Here is a 19,852-nt window from a genome sequence, read left to right on the forward strand (position 1 = left end):
TGGATCCAACTGAACTTTCTTCACTGGTCACCGGCCAGCATCTTTTCTTCCGGCTCCTGGTCCGTCTACGAGGATTCCCGACGTCTTTTCAGACCTATGCAGCTGCAGCCCCTGGGCTAGGTAACTTCGGCATTTCGGTGCCCCAGCATAGCCTCACTATCCAAGGGTCAGAATCTACTTTCGTTTTCTCCCTACCAGGTCGGGTTCGCCCGAGAACACTAACTTTCTACTTCCTAGCTACCATAGACTTTTGTCCGCATCTCGCGTGAGAGTGCACACACTGCACCCGAGTCCCCTAGGCCTCCTAGAAGTAATCTAACGATTCCCTAGTCAAGTCCTAGCGATTCCAAAAGCTATTAGTAATGTACTTACCTGCTAGGAATTTCACATTCCACTTTTAGAGTATATGGTTTTCCGTGCCCCTCGGGCATTTGTATATACTGTGCTAACTTAAGTATTTTTGTAAGAGTTTTGGTTTGTGCTTAGTACCCTGTCCTCATAAAGAGTACAGGGCTGTTGTGATCTTTAATAAATAACTGTTTATTTTCATAACACTTGTGTGGTGTCCTTTCACTTGGTGTTCAAGGGGTATATGTGTGGTAAACAGCTGGCTTAACACGCCCTCTCGAGTCTTTAGCCTTAGACTGCTCGTATCCATGCTACTAGGATAGCTGGTCTATAAGGTTGACTTACAACCAATCATCAATAAGGGTTGCTGGACTGATACATAGTGTTCACTAGAATAGTGACCACTGCATATCAGGCCACCTTCTCACAGCCATCACCTCTGCCAGGAGGGTGAGTGAGCTCCAGGCTCTTTCCTCTAAGCTTCCTTTCCATTCTGTCCATCTGGACAAGGTTGTGTTGCGGACAAAACTCTTTCCTGCCCAAGGTTGTCGCAGCCTTCCACATCGGGCAGTCCATCGCTTTGCCCACCTTCTTTCCGCCTCCGCATCCCTCGAAAGAGGAAGAGAGGCTCCACTGTCTGGACCCAAAACGTGCGCTCACATACTATCTGGATCGCACACGCCAGTTCCGGGTGGATGACCAAGTCTTTTTTGGTTACGTGGGCACTAAGAAAGGACGGGCAGTGCACAAACGGACTATCTCTCGGTGGATGTTGTTGTGCATCCAAGCGTGCTACACTTTGGCTAAAAAGGAACCTCCTGTTGGGCTGAGGGCCCATTCCACTCGGGCCACGGCGACTACTACTGCCCTGGGCCGAGGAGTCCCCTTGCAGGACATTTGTCAGGCAGCTACGTGGGCCTCGCTGCACACGTTCGAAAGGCACTACTGCCTGGACAGTCTAGTCCGGAGGGATGGCTTCTTTGGCCGTTTCGTCCTCCAGGACTTTCTGGTGTGATTATTGGTTCGCAAACCCACCACCGGGGTTGGTATTGCTGGGGTATCTATTCTAAGGTAAGGAATCTAATACTAACCTGTTTCTTTCAGATGCACAAGTTACTTACCTTCGGTAACGATATATCTGTAAGAAACAGTAGTTAGTATTAAATTCCTTACCGACCCACCCGTTCTGCGAACCGATATCTAGGATCTGAAAGAGACACGTTAGTGATAGATTCCTTACCTTAGAATATCCCCAGGCGTCAGACTGGATCCGGAATTTTTTGCGTAGCAATACCCCTGCGCGCTGGTAGGCGTCGTCTGCGGCTCCGCGTCCGTCGTCGGCGTCGTGAGCGCCGGGATGACGTCATCGGAGTATTTAGACGGCGCCCATGCGCGCTGACGTCAGTTCTTCTTTTTTCCGCGCCAGCTAGCGCAGATCCGGAAGAAGCTCTACCCCCAGTCACTTTTTGACTGAAAACTTTTTGATCTTTTTGATCCTCTATTTAGTCGATTCTCGACTATCGGTGCCAGGGATGCCCGGGTTCAAGCCTTGCTCGAAGTGCGGCCGACTCATGTCGGTCACGGACCCCCATCGCCGGTGCCTGAAGTGCTTAGGCCTCGACCACGACGATCGAACTTGCGTCGACTGCCGGGCTCTGACGTCGAAGGCTAGGCGGGAGCGGTCCCGCAAGCGTCTCGAGCTGAGGCACTCGGCCCCGCGCCGCTCCAGGTCCCGGTCCCGGTCCCACGGGAGGTCGAGGGACAGGTCACGAGGTCGGAGTCATCGACGTTCCGGGAGTGGACACCGATCGTCTGGTTCCAAGTCCTCAGGTAAGAGGCATGAGAGGTCGGAGCGACACCATCGATCCTCCGACCCGCCCCGACGCTCGCTCGATGCGGCCGGGGACTCGGGCGACACCGCCCACGCGGCTCCGCGGGAGTCGCAAGCGTCGCCGCCTGCCCCACACCTTCGGGTCCCTGGGCACGGCGCGTCGCAGGAGGAGGTCGAGAGGTACCTCATGGCCATGAGGGCCCTCCCTCCTCAGTCGGTTCCCGTGGCGCCTTCGGGCCGATCGGTTCCGTCTGGAGGTCCTTCCGGGTCGGGCGCTTCGGCCCCGACGACGTCGGGTACTTCGGGCCCGGCGCCGCTGGCGACTTCGGTCCCGGCGCCGCGCGACCTCGCTGGATCCGGCTCCGGATCCGGGACCTCGCCGGTCGACCTTACGACCTCACCGGCGCCGTCCCTTCAGGTGTCGTCCCCGGCAGCCGATGTGGTTGCCGACCCCAATGCTTCCTACGGTCCTACTCAGGTGTCGGAGGGGCGCCGCTGGGCGCCGATTCCGTCGGCCTTCGGAGACTTCTATCTCCACGAGGAGGCCCTGGCTGTTAATCCTGGTCTCCAGGAGCCAGGTGACGAGGAGCAATGGGAGGGGTCCGAGGACCCTCTGGCACGTGATTGCCAGTCGCATCAGGACTGGACATATGAGCTTGGGGAGGCCAGTGGTATTGACACCTCGCCAGACACTGGATTTACGTCGCCCCCGACTGGCTTCGGAGGCGAGTTCTGCTTACAGCGTAGTGTTGACGAAGGCAGCTAAGGCCTTAAACCTTCAGCTCCCCGTCACGGCCGTGAGGACTAATCTCCTCACTGAGGTCCTCAAACAGCAGTCCGGTTCCACGGAGCCCCTTCTGCCGTTCAATGAGGCCTTGTGTGACGTTCTGCTGGGCACTTGGTCCAAGCCCGCCACAGGCCCCCCTGTGGACAGGAACGTGGCCAGACGCTACCGCCCGGCACCGGGCGACCCATGCTTTTTGTCCACCCATCCCACCCCCGAGGGCCTGGTCATCCAGGCCTCTAACTCCCAATCCGCATTCCCGTCGGCCCCGCCCGACAGGGAATCCAAGAGATATGAGCAGTTCGGGAAGAAGGTCTTCTCGTCTGTGAGCCTAGGGCTACGGTCTGTGAACACCAACTGTCTCTTTGGCCGCTACACCCACACCCTGTGGGACACGGTTGCGGAGGTGCTGCCACAATGCCCTGAGGAGGTCAGGGCTAAACTCAGCCAAACCCTTGCGGACGGCCGAGATGCGGCACGTTTTTCTATCCGGTGTGGGCTGGATACCACGGACTCACTGGGCAGGGCGATGGCAACGACGGTGGCGGTTAGACGCCACGCCTGGTTGAGGTCCGCCAACTTCTCGGCCGATGTCCAGGCCACCCTCCTGGACATGCCGTTTGATGGCCGTCGCCTCTTCGGCGACAAGGCAGACCATGCGCTGGAACGTTTCAAGGACTCCAGGGCCACGGCCAAGTCCTTGGGCCTTACGGCCCCACGCCAGCAATCGGGTGCCTTTCGCTCCTTTCGTGGCCACGGAAGGGGCGCCCCACCACGGACCGTCAGCCACGCACCGCAGAATACTCAGCAACGCGGTGGCGGCCGTGGGAACCGCCGTGGCGGTGGTCGGGGCCAACGGCGAGGCCAGTCCACACCTCCCTCAGCAGCCCCCGCCTCAAAACCTTCCTAGTCCGAGTTTTCAGGCCCATGTGACGCCTGTGGGAGGCAGGGTTCGCCATCACCTCTCCCACTGGCATACAGTCACTTCGGACAGGTGGGTGCTGCAAATTGTCCGAAGGGGTTTCTCCCTCCCCTTCGAGTCTTCCCCTCCATCCATGCCACCTCAATACCACCGTGTGTCGGGGGATCACTTGCAACTTCTGCAAGAGGAGGTTTTGGCCCTCTTGGCCAAGAGGGCCATCGAGCGCGTTCCTGGGCCAGAAGTAGGACGTGGTTGCTACTCCCACTACTTTCTGGTGCCCAAGAAGGGCAAAGGGGGCCTACGCCCTATCTTGGATCTGCGGAACGTCAACGGCTTCCTCCGGACGGAGAAGTTCAAGATGCTCACTTTGGCTCAGGTCCTGGCTGCCCTGGACCCAGGAGACTGGATGGTAGCGTTGGACTTGCAGGACGCCTATTTCCACATCCCCGTCCTGCCGGCCCACCGGCGTTACCTACGGTTCACGGTAGGCCTAGAGCACTTTCAGTTTACCGTGCTCCCCTTCGGCCTTACCAGCGCCCCACGGGTGTTCACGAAGGTGATGGCGGTGGTCGCAGCCCATCTGCGCAGGCAGGGGGTATCAGTCTTCCCCTACCTCGACGACTGGTTGTTGAAGGCGGGCTCGCCCCAGACAGTCGTCAGCCACCTCCAGACTACGGCCGACCTCCTGCACTTGCTGGGGTTCTCCATCAATGTGCCGAAGTCACACCTGTGTCCCTCTCAGAAGCTCCTTTTCATCGGAGCGGTTCTCGACTCGGCGCAGTTTCGGGTTTACCCACCCGAGCAGCGGGTCCGGGATATTCAGGCTCTGATTCCTGTCTTCAGACCGTTATCCCGGGTCTCGGTCAGGTTGACGCTGCGGCTTCTGGGATTGATGGCCTCCTGCATCCTTCTGGTGCGTCACGCCAGGTGGCGGATGCGGGCTCTGCAGTGGGACCTGAAGTTTCAGTGGGCCCAGCATCAGGGCAACCTGTCCGATCATGTCCTGATCTCGGAGGGCACTGCGAAACAACTGCAGTGGTGGCTCACGGACCGCGAATGGGTCAGTGGCAGACCCCTCTCCCTACCCCAGCCGGAGTACGTAGTTGTGACGGACGCGTCCCTCCAGGGCTGGGGGGGCCACATGGGAGAGGCGGAGATCAGAGGCCTCTGGTCTCCGGCGGAGTCCCGGCTCCACATCAACCTTCTGGAGCTGCGGGCGATTCGTCTTGCACTGAAGGCATTCCTCCCCTCTGTCAGGGGGAGCGTGGTGCAAGTGTTCACCGACAACACCACCGCCATGTGGTACTGCAACAAACAGGGCGGTGTGGGGTCGTGGACCCTTTGCCAGGAGGCTCTGCGCCTCTGGCAGTGGCTGGAACATCAGGGCGTGACCCTGGTGGTTCAACACCTGGCAGGCTCTCTGAATGCCAGGGCGGACGAACTCAGCCGCCGGTGCATGATGGATCACGAATGGCGTCTGAACTCGGACGTGGCGCAAGGTCTCTTTCGACAGTGGGGAGAGCCTTGGTTAGATCTATTCGCCACAGAAGAGAACGCGCAATGTCAGCAGTTCTGCGCGTTGGAGTTTCCAAGGCGGCACTCGCTCGGAGACGCTTTTCGTCGCGAGTGGAGCTGCGGTCTATTGTACGCCTTTCCGCCTATACCACTTCTGCCCAGAGTGCTGAAGAAGATCAGGCGCGACCGGGCCCAGGTCGTCCTTGTGGCTCCGGACTGGGCACGAAGATACTGGTATCCCGAGCTACTCAGCATGTCAGTCGATCCCCCGATTCGTCTGCCTCTTCTGGAGGACCTTCTGTCGCAGCAGCAGGGGACGGTCCTGCACCCGAACCTGTCCAGTCTCCACCTACAAGCCTGGAGATTGAGCGGCGGCAGTTGAGGCCATTTGACTTGCCTCCCGAAGTCTGTGACATCATTCTGGCAGCCAGGCGTCCCTCCACTAAGTCGGTATACGCCTGCCGGTGGAACAGATTTGTGGCATGGTGCGCAGCAAAGGCTGTGGATCCCCTCTCTGCACCCCTTTCGGAAGTGCTGCTCTTTCTTCTTTCCCTTGCCCAGCAGGGCTCTGCTCTGGGCACTCTTAAAGGGTACCTTTCTGCTCTTTCAGCCTTCTTGAGGCTACCAGATCAGCCTTCTTTATTCAAGTCCCCTATTGTGAGTAGATTTCTGAAGGGCATCACGCACATGTTTCCTCCTGTTCCCTTCGTGATGCCCCAGTGGGACTTGAATTTGGTTCTCACCTATCTGATGTGTGCTCCCTTTGAGCCACTTCATAACTGCCCTCTTCGTCTCCTTACTCTAAAGACGGCCTTCCTGGTTGCCATCACCTCTGCCAGGAGGGTGAGTGAGCTCCAGGCTCTTTCGTCTTCTCCACCTTTCCTGTCTGTTCATCCTGATAAGGTGGTGTTGCGTACACGACCTTCCTTTCTGCCCAAGGTTGTCACGGCCTTCCACATCGGGCAGTCCATCACTTTGCCCACCTTCTTTCCGCCTCCGCATCCCTCGAAAGAGGAGGAGAGGCTCCACCGTCTGGATCCAAAACGTGCTCTCTCCTACTACCTGGATCGCACACGCCAATTCCGGGTGGATGACCAACTCTTCGTTGGTTACGTGGGTGCGAAGAAGGGAAAGGCTGTACACAAGAGGACCATCTCCAGGTGGATCATCTTGTGTATCCAAGCATGTTACTCCATGGCGAGGAAGGAGCCCCCGGCTGGATTACGGGCTCACTCCACTCGGGCCACGGCAACGACAACTGCCCTGGGTCGCGGTGTCCCCCTGCAGGACATCTGTCAGGCAGCCACGTGGGCCTCGCTGCACACGTTCGCAAGACACTACTGCCTGGACAGTCAAGTCCGGAGGGATGGCTTCTTTGGCCGTTCCGTCCTCCAGGACTTTCTGGTGTGATATTGGTTCGCAGACCCACCACCGGGGTTGGTATTGCTGGGGTATCTATTCTAAGGTAAGGAATCTATCACTAACGTGTCTCTTTCAGATGCACAAGTTACTACTTGTGTAACGATATATCTGTAAGAGACATTAGTTAGTGATAGATTCCTTACCGCCCACCCATCCTCCCCGTTCTGCGAACCGATATTTAGGGTTAAGGTCATCCCCTTTCAGGGCCCTAGTTTCATGGCACCAGTGTTAGTTCTTTCATGGCTCTGCGTATCTGGCGCGGAAAAGCTGTGTTATCAGAACTGACGTCAGCGCGCATGGGCGCCGTCTAAATACTCCGATGACGTCATCCCGCCGCTCACGACGCCGACGACGGACGCGGAGCCGCAGACGACGCCTACAAGCGCGCAGGGGTATTGCTACGCAAAAAATTCCGGATCCAGTCTGACGCCTGGGGATATTCTAAGGTAAGGAATCTATCACTAACTAATGTCTCTTACAGATATATCGTTACACAAGTAGTAACTTGTGCGTTAAGATCATCCCCTTTCAGGGCCCTAGTTTCATGGCACCAGTGTTGGTTTATATCATGGCTCTGCGTTTCTGGCACGGAAAAGCTGTGTATAAGAATTGACGTCAGCGCGCGGAGGCGCCGTCTAAGTACTCCAACGACGTCATCACGGCGCCGACAACGGACGCGGACGATGCCTCCCGACGCGCATGGGTACTGCTACGCAAAAAATTTCCGGATCCAGTCTGACGCCTGGGGATATTCTGAGGTAAGGAATCTATCACTAACTAATGTCTCTTACAGATATATCGTTACACAAGTAGTAACTTGTGCTTCCGGGTGGATGACTAGCTTGGTGTCGGGTTGTAGTCGCCAAGAAAGGTCGAGCTGTGCAAAAATGAACCATCTCCTGATTTGTCATTGGGAGAAAGGGTCATCTTTCTTGCATTGGTATGTCCCCACTTTTTTCTGACTGCTCATGTGCTTTGACTGAGTCTGCCCTGAGCTCCTGCCAACCAGGTACCCAGGGCCTGGGTTCCTTCCCTAAAACTGTTGAAACTAAAACCCAATTGGCATCTCTGGCAACCTGTCAACCCCTAGTAAATGGTACCCTAGGTACCCAGGGCTGGGTGACCAGAGAAGACCCCTAAGGGCTGCAGCACTTATTGTGCCACCCTTAGGGGCCCTGTACCCTGGCACCCTCACACTGCCTTTGCAGGCTGATTGCTTAAGTACAGAACTAAACAAAGAGTTGACATGGCACACATCCCTGTGTGCCATGCTCACAAACCCACTGTCCTGGCATACATCAGTCACCCCTCTAGCTGGGTCCCCTATGCCAGTGGTGTGGGCACAGGTGCATGAGCCCTGTGCCCCTACAGTACCCAGGGCCATTCCTGGGCACTGTAAGTGCAGTGATGCCATTAGGAGTATATGGTGCTGGGAGGTCGACATTACGAACTCCACAACACCATTAATTAATTAGTTTTGGGTTTCTAACGTGCTAGAATTGACGCCCGGAGGAGTATCTCCCACGCAGTAGACCGCTGGGGAACCCGTCCTGGCTTTCCCTGTGAGATGGTCCCTAATGGGTATCTCCAAGGTGAGACCAGGCATCTCCGGCGTATGTGGGGGCCATTGTAGAGATGAGGCAATCTAATGCCCAGAGTTGCCGAGTGTGATCCCTGGTTAGAGTAGGCACCGAGGTGAGAATTATTGAGTCCGCTGACCCTGGTCCACGACCCTGCCGCGTCAGGAATTGAACCCTGGTCCCGGGCCGTCCTCTGCTCCCGGGCCGTCCTCTGCTCCTGGGTCTGCCGCCTCTAACCAGTGAGCCACACCACTCCACCTAATGGCTACACTGAAGACTGACAAGTTTGGTATCAAACTTCTCAGCACATTAAATCCACACTGATGCCAGTGTGGGATTTAATGAAAAATGCACCACAGAGGGCATCTTAGAACTGCCCCCTGAAACCTAACCACAATCCATGTCTGGACTCGGAGGCTGCCTAGGCTGCCACACAGCAGAGCTGTTGCTGGACCCCTGGGTGGAGAGCCCCCGCTCTGCTGGGCCTGCCACAATGCAAATCCTGGGCGAGGTGCTAGGTCTCCTCCCCCACGTTGGGCAGACGGAAACTTCAACGGCCTGCCGCCTCTGTGAGCTTCTCCAGACCATTTGCTGTACCCAGCAACTGGCCCCCACCAGTCCTGACCCCCACTCTGGCAGGAAGACTGGTGGGAAAAACTACATCAGGAAGGAGGGGGGGTGCCAGCCTGTGACAACCCCAACCCTCAGGTGGGGGAGACGAGGTGAAGCACGACCCCGGGCTCCGGCCATCTTGAAGATGGGGAGCCCTGCCCAATCACAACTATGCTCCTGCCCCCCTCCCGCAGGAGAGGGGCAGGCTAGGGGGGGTGTACCCACCCCAGGACAGGGACCTCTTGGTCCCTGTCCTTGCCCTACCTGTAACGCCCCTAAATTCAGTATTTAGGGGCTCCCTGAACCTTCCTTCCTCAGATCCCTATAAGAAAAGAGGAAAGAAGATCAAGAAGAAGACCCGCCGTGCAGCTGCTAACAGGACGACCCCAACTGACTCGGCCCCAGCCCTACCGGCCTGTCCTGGAACCTGCTCCTGCCTAATCCAGGTGACTTCTGCACACAGCAACCTTGGGACACCCAGAGGACCTACCTGCCTTGACCCTCTCGAACATTGGGACTCCCATCAGCAGAGGCTCTGCTGCAACAGCACCCCTGTTGCCAGCCAGGAAGCTCCAGACCAGCCCACTCTGCACCCACCAGGCCCGTGCCCGAGTGATCCAAGACAACGACGACGTCCCCCCCGACGCCTGGGACCCAAAGTCCAGTGCCCAAAGTCCCTCCTCGACGAACCAGACGACGCCTGCAGACTCAGAACCTGGGGCCCCACCAACTGCGACCAGCTGAGGGTAAACTTTTCCGACACCCATGCACCCGGTGCCATGCAGCCCCCTGTGCCTTCCTTTGGGGTACCTACCTGTGCTCCAAGATCTCAACTTACCTCTCGAAATGGTGGTCGCCCCTGAAGAGTCTCTGTCCTCGAGCCTGCAGCCTTTGTTCAATTTTTTACCTTTCCCATTGAATAGCATTGAGCGCCCGACGTCTCTAAAACACCCTGCACCCAGCCGCCCGAGTGCCGCTGGCCGTGCCACCTTTGCCCTATTCTACTTCCCCATTTGCCCTGAGCAAGTGACCAGGAGCCCAGCTCTCATAGATGCGTGGCCTGCTAGCGAGCAGCCACCAACCAAAGGCCCCCTGCCCCTCATTGGATAACATTGGGCCTAACTATCTCTGCACCCGGCAGCCCCTGTGCCGCTGAGGGTGAACCAACTGTACCTACCTGACCCTGGGGGACCCTTGAGTCTATGCCGAGAACCTTAACTTCACCAGTCGATTACTCGCCTGGAAACCGGTAACTGCCATTGGATAACATTGACTGTAAAGTGTAGACTTTTGGAAACTTAAAATATTCATATATAATCACCCGAATTCTGAAGTACTCACCTGGGATCAGGAGAGAAGCCAGTACTGTACCTTTTAGCCCAGTACTGAACCGCAAAAGTAATCCTTAGCGGGTTTACTAGTAACCTGTATTTTCTCCATAGGAATCCAATGTCTGCTTATGAAATTTCTTCGGCCTACTTTTGAAAATTTGAAATATTCTTTAAAAATCATACGAAATATTGAAACGTAATTACTTACCTGTTTTAAGTTGAGACCCCAGTGCTGGACCTAGGAGCCAAGTACTGGATTACAAAAGTAACAAGATTGTACTTTACCTGCAACCTGAATTTTTCCCATTGGATAACATTGTCAGATTTTCCTTGAAAAGTTTGAGTGTGAACTTTTAAAGCAGCTTTATATTCCTGAAAAATCACTGCAATAACTAAACGTTTTTACTAAATTGTTTTCAGCCTAGACCCCAGGACTGAATCTAGGATCCAGTCCTGGAACTACTAAAGTAATCTACAAAGTAATCAACTGTACTTATATGATGAAAACCCATTGAGCTCAATGCTCAAGTGTGTTTAGAATTGTTGCCTACTGCAACTCCTGTAGCTATTGTGTTCACAAAGTGTATTGCCTTTCTGTAAAGTACTCATCTGAAACCATTCATATTGAGAACCGTATATTTTGATACATCTCTATCTTTGATATAAAAACAATTGGCCTGGAGTTCAGTCTTTGAGTGTGTGAAACCTTTTGCTGACTGAGTGTGTACAACAAATTCTTTACACTGTCCTCTTGTACTGCCTTACTGCTCGACCAAGCTACCACTTTAGAGAGTAAGGTCACACCTGGCTTTAACCTCTGTTATACCTCTGGGGTTTGGGGACTCTATACACTCTGTACCTTATTCTTGTCCAATATATATAGAGCCACTTTCTCAGTCATTCTTTGCATCAAAATGTGCTATTCCTTTGCGAAAAAGGAACCTCCAGTTGGGTTGCGTGCCCATTCCACCAGGGCGACGGCAGCCATTACTGCTGTGGGACGTGGAGTCCCCCTTCTTGACATCTACCAAGCAGCTTCTTGGGCTTCACTGCACATGTTTATCAAACACTAATGCCTGGACAGTCTAGTCCGGAGCGACGGCTTCTTCTGCTGTTCGGTTCTCCAGGACTTTCTGGTGTGAACTTGGTTTGCAGACCCACCTCCGGGGTTGGTATTGCTGAGGTATCTATTCTAAGGTGAGGCATCTATAGCTATTTGTCTTTCAGGTGAACAAGTTACTTACCTTAGGTAATGAAATACCTTTAAGAGGCATATATTCGTATTAGATTCCTTACTGCCCCACCCATCCTCCCTGTTCTGCAAACTGACTTCTAGGGTTAGGGTCTCCCTTTACAGGGACCTAGTTTTGTGCAACAGTGGTCAGTGTCTTTTATGGCTCTACGCTTCTGGCGTGGAATGTCGTGTAAAGAACTGATGTCAGCGCCCGAGGGCGGCGTCTAAGTAGATGCCACAACATTATCCCGGCGACCACGCCAAACGTGGAGTCGACCGACGCGCAGGGGTACTGCTACTAAATAATGTCTTCGGGTCCAGTCTGACGCCTGGGGGTAATTCTAAGTTAAGGAATCTATAACTAATAGGTCTCTTACAGATATATTGTTACCGAAGGTAAGTAACTTCTTTTCAGGAATGTTTGTTCTTTTATGTATTCTATTCCAGTCCTCTGGTTGCGTATGTAACCAGGATCCATATCTTGTTTTAGCATAATCTCCTTACATTGAAGTTTGAGTTCCAGCTAATTTGTTTTGATTGTCTTTTGATTTTTTGTTTAAGTTTATTTGCTTCATAAATGGGTGAGATTGTTTTAATTGATCGTTTTTTGCTTCCATGTTTGCACTAGGTGGCTACTTGCAGAGATACTGGTTATGACTGGTTTGAACAACTTCTTCAAAATGTAAGTAAATAACAATTGGTTTAATTTTCATGGTGAAGTGGCATTGTATAGTTAAAAACAATCAGATTGTGCACAACAAAGCTGTTTGACTGTTAAATCACCTCAGTGGGTTGTAATAAAGTATGTAATTCTAATTTCATATTTTCTATCCCAGCTCTTGAAGACCGAGGAAGATTCCTCATATAAACCTGTAAAGAAAGCGTGCACTCAACTTGTTGATAATTTAGTCGAGCACATTCTTAAATATGAAGAGTCTCTTGCAGGTGAGCATTTTACTATTTCTGCAAAGTATTGTTATGATAATACTGCATCAAGCATAGCAGTTTGAGAAGTGCTTGTTAAAGCACATTTTAGTAGAGAATTCACTCAGTTGCCTGAGTCTTTTCATTGAATTTATTATGAATGATGTAAAGGTGTAGTTTACAGGTCCCTACAAAATAAAGAAATATTACTCAAAAGTTTGTGAACCGTCCAATTTTGAGATTAGCCTATAAGAACAGAAATGTTCTGAAAGCGGTTTGCAAAAAACATTGCTTTAACTGGGTGTATAACTGAAGTGAGGTTCGGGTTGCAGCGGATATCTCTCAGTGGTAGTCGCAACAGAATTAACCAGTGTCATCTTCAGTAAGAATTGTTTTCTTCTCCACCTGATGTACTAAGGAAGGTTCTCCTATCTTTTTTTCCCTCTTACGATCCAAATGCGCCACTTCACAATCATTCATAAATATACCCCCATGGGATTCTGTAGAACCTTTTGCCCTTTAGTAGACCTTATCTGCGAAGACCAATGTCTTTGTTGTTCGATTGTGACTCTTCAATAGATTCATAAACTCTGCCTTTGATTCAGAATTATTTTCCTCTTTTAGGTTGTTTATTTAGTAGTGATTCCGATTCCGCTTGGTGCCAAACTGCTGCTTGGCTTTCCATCACTGGTGGATCCGATACTAGAATTTCCTCACGATATTTGCTAGTGAGGAACCTAGTGGATACCAGTCTGTATTCAAAAATCCCAGATGATCAAGTTCCGCCAATGGGTGGGCTGATGGGTTTTCTTCTTTTTCCTCTTCACACTTACTAGTTTATACACACACCTTTCATGAGAAAGCAGACACTCTCTAGCCTGTCTAGACCAGTAGCACCCCTTTTGTGTTTTTGCCAAACGTAATCCCACAGTGCTCCAGTATATGGCCTCCAAGATTCCTTTTCCCACCTATCACTTAATGGTCAAAGTAACGCAATACGGATAAACCTCCCAAGATTGACTGTGAATTGCACATAATTTGAGGGGAGTAACAAGAAATGAAGAGAGGAGGTTTTTTTCCACATTGGGCCAAGACTACAGTGGGGGATCTGAGAATATAGAATTTGGGTTGACTACTAACTATGAGACAGGAGGAATAGCAAACAGTTGATTTTAATTCTTCTCAGACTGCCCACATAAATTGGCCTAGTAGAAACCCGTAAGGTGTGTAATGTTTGTCTTCCTAAAGACCGCAGTCAAAAGTGCTGTAAGGCAGATGAGGCCTTGATACCAAGAACATTAAAGAGGAGAAATTCAGAGTGAGGAACATTACTTCATGGTACAGGAAAAGTAGGTGTCCCTTAAGGATCTGGGATTATTGGGCAAAGACGACAGAAATTATAAACTAGAATGAAGAGGTCCAAACAGAGCAGGAAGGATCAGATGTTGAGTTTTTAGCATCGGTGGGATTAGATCTTTGGTTCATACCTGCAAAATGCAGAAAAGATTTTCTGTCCCCGGTGGGGAAAAAGCGTACAACCACAATGCCTCCTGGTTATGGTGCACCCGGGCTGTAAAAATCAAACTTGAAGCCAAGCAAGCAGTTGTAAACATTGAAGCATTCAGCAGTTGAAAGTAGCACAAAGACCAAAGAGCCTTGTGGGTCGAAAACAAGACACCAGTGCGGACAAACCTTCTCTCTCTGTCTCAACTCTGGAAAAAGGGGTGTGATCAGAGGGAAGGATCCCCCCACACTTTCCAAAAGGAAGAGTAGTTCAATGATGTTCAAAGGAAAAAGTGTAATTGAGTCTTACAGCATTGGACACACTAAAAATATGTAATTATTTTATAAAAACAACTGAGTCCTAGACAAGATACTGCCATAGACTGAGAAGAGTCTGCTGCTGCAGCATCTCCTGAACCACAAGAGTCACAGAATGTGTTTTAAGATTGATGAGCAATCCCCACCAGAAGGATGCTCACAAGGAGGAATATATATGCCAGAAGTGGAGACTGACCACAGGAGAAGTAGATTTCTGCCTATCAAGACTGTCAATGCAAGGCAACCTTTGTTCTTTAGTAGAGGCTATACTCCCAACGCAAAAGAGAAACACATTTTTGCCAGTGCATCCCTGTATTGTTCACTGTTAACCGATCAGTGACCCAAAGGTCGAAATAGGCTTCAAATCTGAAAGAGACACGTTAGTGATAGATTCCTTACCTTAGAATATCCCCAGGTGTCAGACTGGATCGGAAAGTTTTGCTAGCAGTACCCCTCTGCATCACATCAATAGGTGGTGTCCTGCGGCTCCGCGTACATCGCTGGTGTCGTAAGCGCCGAGATGACATCAAGGAGACTACTTGGACGCCACCCATGCGCGCTGACTTCAGTTCTTTCTTTTTTTGCGCCAGTTAGCGCAGATCCGGATAGAGCCCGTACCTTATTCACTTTTTGACTACTTTTTTTAGACTTTTATCTCCCCTTTTTTCTCCTGGTGCACGTCGGGATTGCTGGCTTTAATTCCTGTTGGCCCACCGGTGGATCAAGCTTCGGCGCCACAGGACAATATGCCGTTGACTCCGACGCAACACGGTATGGCACTGCCGGCTCCGGCCCCAGCGCCGCTGTAGGGGCCGCAGTGGGTGCCGTACGTTTCGCCCTTTTTCCCTGTTCCAGGACCACTTAATTCCTGCCTGGGATCCGCATTGGGAGACGGTCTGGACCCGGCCGGCGCAGTTTCCGGTTCGTCCCTGCTCCGGCACCTCTAGCTCCTCTGGCAGAGGATGATTGGGAGGGGACAGAGGACGCTCTTGCCCGTCAGTGTGACTCCGAGCAGGACTCAGTGGATGATCTGGAGGATGCAGGCGACCTCGATGTCTCTTCTGACCCGGGGTTTGCTTATCCTCCGCCCACAATGGAGGAGGGCGCTTCCTACACGATGGTGCTCCGTCGGACTGCTAAGGTCCACAACCTTGACCTTCCTAAGGTGGCCCTCAAGACTAACCTCCTCAATGAGGTGCTCCAGACGGTGTCTACCTTGTTGGAGCCGCTGCTTCCCTTTAATGATGCCCTCATCGACGTCCTGTTGGGTACTTGGTCGCAGCCGGCCACAGGGGCCCCTGTAGATAAGGTCGCCAGGCATCAACGCCCGGCGTCTAATGACCCGGCCTTCCTCACCACCCATCTGACGCCTGAGAGTCTGGTTATCCAAGCCTCCACGTCGCAGAGTGCTTTTCCCACGGCTCTGCCGGATAAGGACTCTTAAGAAGCTGGAACAGTTCGGTAAGCGGAGTGTCTAGAACCTCATAGGTTTGATAAGAAAACCCTCACACACCAACCTAGTTGGTGTCATGCTTCATCATCCGGTCCCAGCCGGGTAGCCGAATGCTACCCAGCTGTGCTACGACTCCTGTTTACAGTGGAGCAGGTTGAAGTGTAGGTGAGTGTGATGAAGTGAGTGTAAATGTAAAAATACCTCCAGAATTCTACCAGTTACTTTATTCCTGGTGATCTGGGGTATATTTAAAACAAGAGAGTGGGTAATGGGTTACAGATACTATGTGTAGCTTAATATTACCCTATGGTGGTCAACATGTTTCAGCCCTCTAGAAAAAACATTGGGGCTTTCTTCAGGACCTCTCAGAACAAAGGTGAGTGTTAAAAATAGATACCACGTGTAAAGCATTTTTATCACTCGCTCCAAGGAGTGCTATATATGCGTAGATGCTGACCAAATGTGGGTCCTCCCCAATTGTCGAGGACATTAAAAGGGTTTGTAGGCTTGCATATCTGGTCCTGGGGGGGGGCAGCGGGCCTCTTTTAAGTCACATAATATTGTGGAGGCCGTGTCCGCCATTTCACCTGAATGGGGTCCTCAGGGCTGCCTTTCTGCTATTTCAGCCTTTCTTAGGCTTCCTGATCAGTCCTCTCTTTTCAAGTCCCCTGTTGTAAAGAGATTCCTCAAAGGCATTACTCATCTTTTCGCTGCTATTCACTTCGTAATGGCTCAGTGGGACTTGAACTTGGTTCTCACATATTTAATGTGCGCTCCCTTTGAGCCTCTTCACAACTGTCCTCTTTGTTTGCTAACTTTGAAGACTGCTTTCCTGGTTGCTATCACCTTTGCCAAGAGAGTGAGTGAGCTCCAGGCTCTTTCTTCCCAACCTCCTTTTCTGTCTGTCCATCCGGACAAGGTTGTGCTCAGAACACATCCATCCTTTCTGCCAAAGGTTGTCACTGCCTTTCACATCGGGTAGACCATCACGTTGCCCACCTTTTTTCCGCATCCTTCCAGAGAGGAAAAGAGGCTCCACCGTCTGGACCCAAAACGTGCACTCTCATTTTACCTGAATCGCACACAACAGTTCCGGGTTGATGACCAGCTCTTTGTTGGCTACGTAGACGCCAAGAAAGGTCGGGCCGTACACAAGCGGACGATCTCCCGATGGGTCATCTTGTCTATTAAAGCCTGTAATTCTCTGGCTAAGGAGCCACCGTTGGTGCTTCACGCCCATTCCACCATGGTGACGGCTGCCATTACGGCATTGGGACGTGGTGTCCCCTTACAAGACATCTGTCGGGCACCTACGTGGGCCTCGTTGCACACTTTTACTAAGCACTACTGCCTGGACAGCCAAGTCCAGAGAGACTGTTTCTTTGGCCGTTCTGTTCTCCGGGACTTCCTGATGTGAACTTGGTTTGCAGACCCACCACAGGGGTTGGTATTGCTGGGGTATCTATTCTAAGGTAAGGAATCTATCACTATGTGTTTCATTCAGATGAACAAGTTACTTACCTTTGGTAACGATATATCTGTAAGAAACATTAGTTAGTGATAGATTACTTACCGCCCCACCCATCCTCCCCTTTCTGCGAACTGATTTCTAGGGTTGTCATCCCTTTCAGGGCCCTAGTTTCAATGCACCAGTGGTCAGTATCTTGCATGGCTCTGTGTTCCTGGTGCAGAAAGTCATGTGCAAAACTGACGTCCGCACGCAAGGGCGGCGTCATAAGTACCTGCTGCGACGTCATCTCAGGGACCTCGACTCCAACGACGGTTGCAGAGCCGCACAACACCACCTTCCGACGCACAGGGGTACTGCTGACGAAAACTTTCCAGATCCAGTCTGACGCCTTGGGGTAATTCTAAGGTAAGGAATCTATAACCAACTAATGTTTCTTACAGATATATTGTTACCGAAGGTAAGTAACTTGTTCTTTAAGTTCATTGACCTTCGATATAGTGAAGCCTATATATGTCGTAAGTGGTGCTAGCACTAGCTTACAAAAGGCTGCAATGTCAGAACTGTACCTACTGTTTTATTAGTGTCCCTTGGGTGGCATAATTCATGCTTTAGCCCATGGGGGACCCCTGCTGTACCTATGCCGTGGGTAACTTAGTACCATATACTAGGGACTTATAAGGGTACACCAGTATCAAATCTTGGATGTACCTAAGTATAGGAGAGTAGGATCTGCTTCTTATAGTTACCCCCACTTTTTGCTGTTTCAATGTTTTTCGACTTTAGTCTGGCTGGGGCCCTGCTATCCAGGACCCCAGCCTAGCTGCTTCCTCTCTAAAATGATTGCATGCACTTTAAGCACACCACAGATTGGATTATGGGATACCCAAGTCCCTAGTATATGGTATCCTATATACCCAGGGCATAGGTACCTCAGAGGCCTCTCAGGGGCTGTAGCATGTATTATGCCACCCCAGAGAGACCATTCAAAATGACACAACTGGTCAAGTCAAGTCAAGTCAAGCTACAGCAGCCTGTGTAAGGTGGTGTATGCACCGCTTACTTATATATAAGTTCCCTATATCTACCTTATATCACTGCACATATAAACCTATCAGTCACCACTATGGCTGACCTTATCAATCCTGAAGACAGGGTGATGGGTTTTGAGTGAGAAGGTTCCCATGCCTGAGCAGGGCCCCTCTGCAGCCTTGGGTATCTATCCTCCGGGGTTGTTTTGTGATGCAGCCATACCACATACTCTTAAGTGCATTATAACCTTGCGGTAAATGCTAACTTTGAAATGGCTGCAAGGAAACATTTTGTGTTTGGTGTCAAACACCTTGGAATCATACCTCCCCGCCAGTCCTGGTGGGGGAGATATGATTCCACCCTCCAAGAGGGAAAAATATGACTACACCAGTACACCCGGTACCAGCTTAACAGAACCCTGGCACCACAAAATGGATACTTCCAGCCACAGGCATACGTCTGCCATCCTGCTGCTGGAAGAAACCCCTGCAGGGGAGGCTGGACAATAGGTTTCCTGTCACAGAGAGTTGTAACCACCTCCCAGACAGGCTTTAGTGTATTGGGTAGTGCACTCCAAGAGTGCTTTGATGTCTGCACTGGGGGCACATTTGGTGTCTGTAGGAGAGTAGGGTCTGCAATCCTATGGTCACCCCAGATTTTTGCTTTTTGCTTCACTGGTTTACGACTTTCCCTGGCTGTGGGCCTGCTAATCAGACCCACAGCCTAGCTGTTCTCTCTCTAAATTGACATCCATGTACTTAAGGTGCATTTACCAATTAGTATTGGGTCACTCTTGTAAGTCCTTGTACAGTGTACCATAGGTACCCAGGGCATAAGTGAACCCAAGGCCTACCAGGGGCTGCAGCATGTATTATGCCACCCCTGGCTGGCCCTCCAAATCTGACACAACTGGCTGATCAATCAGCTGGGGCAAGGTAGTGTAATCACCCTTTGCTTTAGATATAGTATACCTATATCTAAACCTAAAATGGACACATATACTCCTATAAGTCACTCCTATGGCAGGCCTTAACAATCCTGGAGGCAGAGTGCTTGGAATTATGTGAGATAGTGCTCTGGCATGAGCTGAGCCTGTCTACAGCTTTCGAAACCAAGTCCTTTAGCTGTTTCCATGATAACTCTATACCATATTCTCTTAAGTGCATTATAACCTTGCGGTTATTGCTAACTTTGGCATAGCATGTGTAGGAGAGTAGAGTCTGCAATCCTATGGTCACCCCCGATTTTTTGCTTTTTGCTTCACTGGTTTACGACTTTCCCTGGCTATGGGCCTGCTAATCAGACCCACAGCCTAGCTGTTCTCTCTCTAAATTGACAAGCATGTACCTTAGGTGCATTTACCAATTGGTACTGGGCCACCTTATCAGTTCCTGTACAGTGTACTATAGGTACCCAGGGCATAGGTGTACCCAGGGCCTACCAGGGGCTGAAGCATGCATTATGCCACCCCTGGCTGGCCATCTAAACAGACACAACTGGCTGCACGACAGCTGGGGAAAGGTGGTGTAATCACCCTTTGCTTTAGGTATAGTATCCCTATATCTAAACCTAAAA

The 19,852-nt window shown here is 51.4% G+C and overlaps 1 protein-coding gene across 2 annotated transcripts in view; it reads left to right on the forward strand.

Moving 5' to 3' along the window:
* The window catches only part of NIPBL (NIPBL cohesin loading factor), a 1,086,041-nt gene that overhangs the window by 678,617 nt on the left and 387,572 nt on the right, over positions 1–19,852 (forward strand). For both annotated transcript variants that reach the window (XM_086960544.1, XM_086960543.1), the window contains exons 23-24: positions 12,208–12,261; positions 12,416–12,524. In XM_086960544.1, the coding sequence (XP_086816670.1) occupies positions 12,208–12,261; positions 12,416–12,524 (163 nt within the window). The remainder of the gene's footprint in view (positions 1–12,207; positions 12,262–12,415; positions 12,525–19,852) is intronic.

This window comes from Lissotriton vulgaris, chromosome 3_1 (genome assembly GCF_964263255.1).
Source record: "Lissotriton vulgaris chromosome 3_1, aLisVul1.2, whole genome shotgun sequence".
In the NCBI taxonomy this organism is placed as follows: Eukaryota; Metazoa; Chordata; class Amphibia; order Caudata; family Salamandridae; genus Lissotriton; species Lissotriton vulgaris.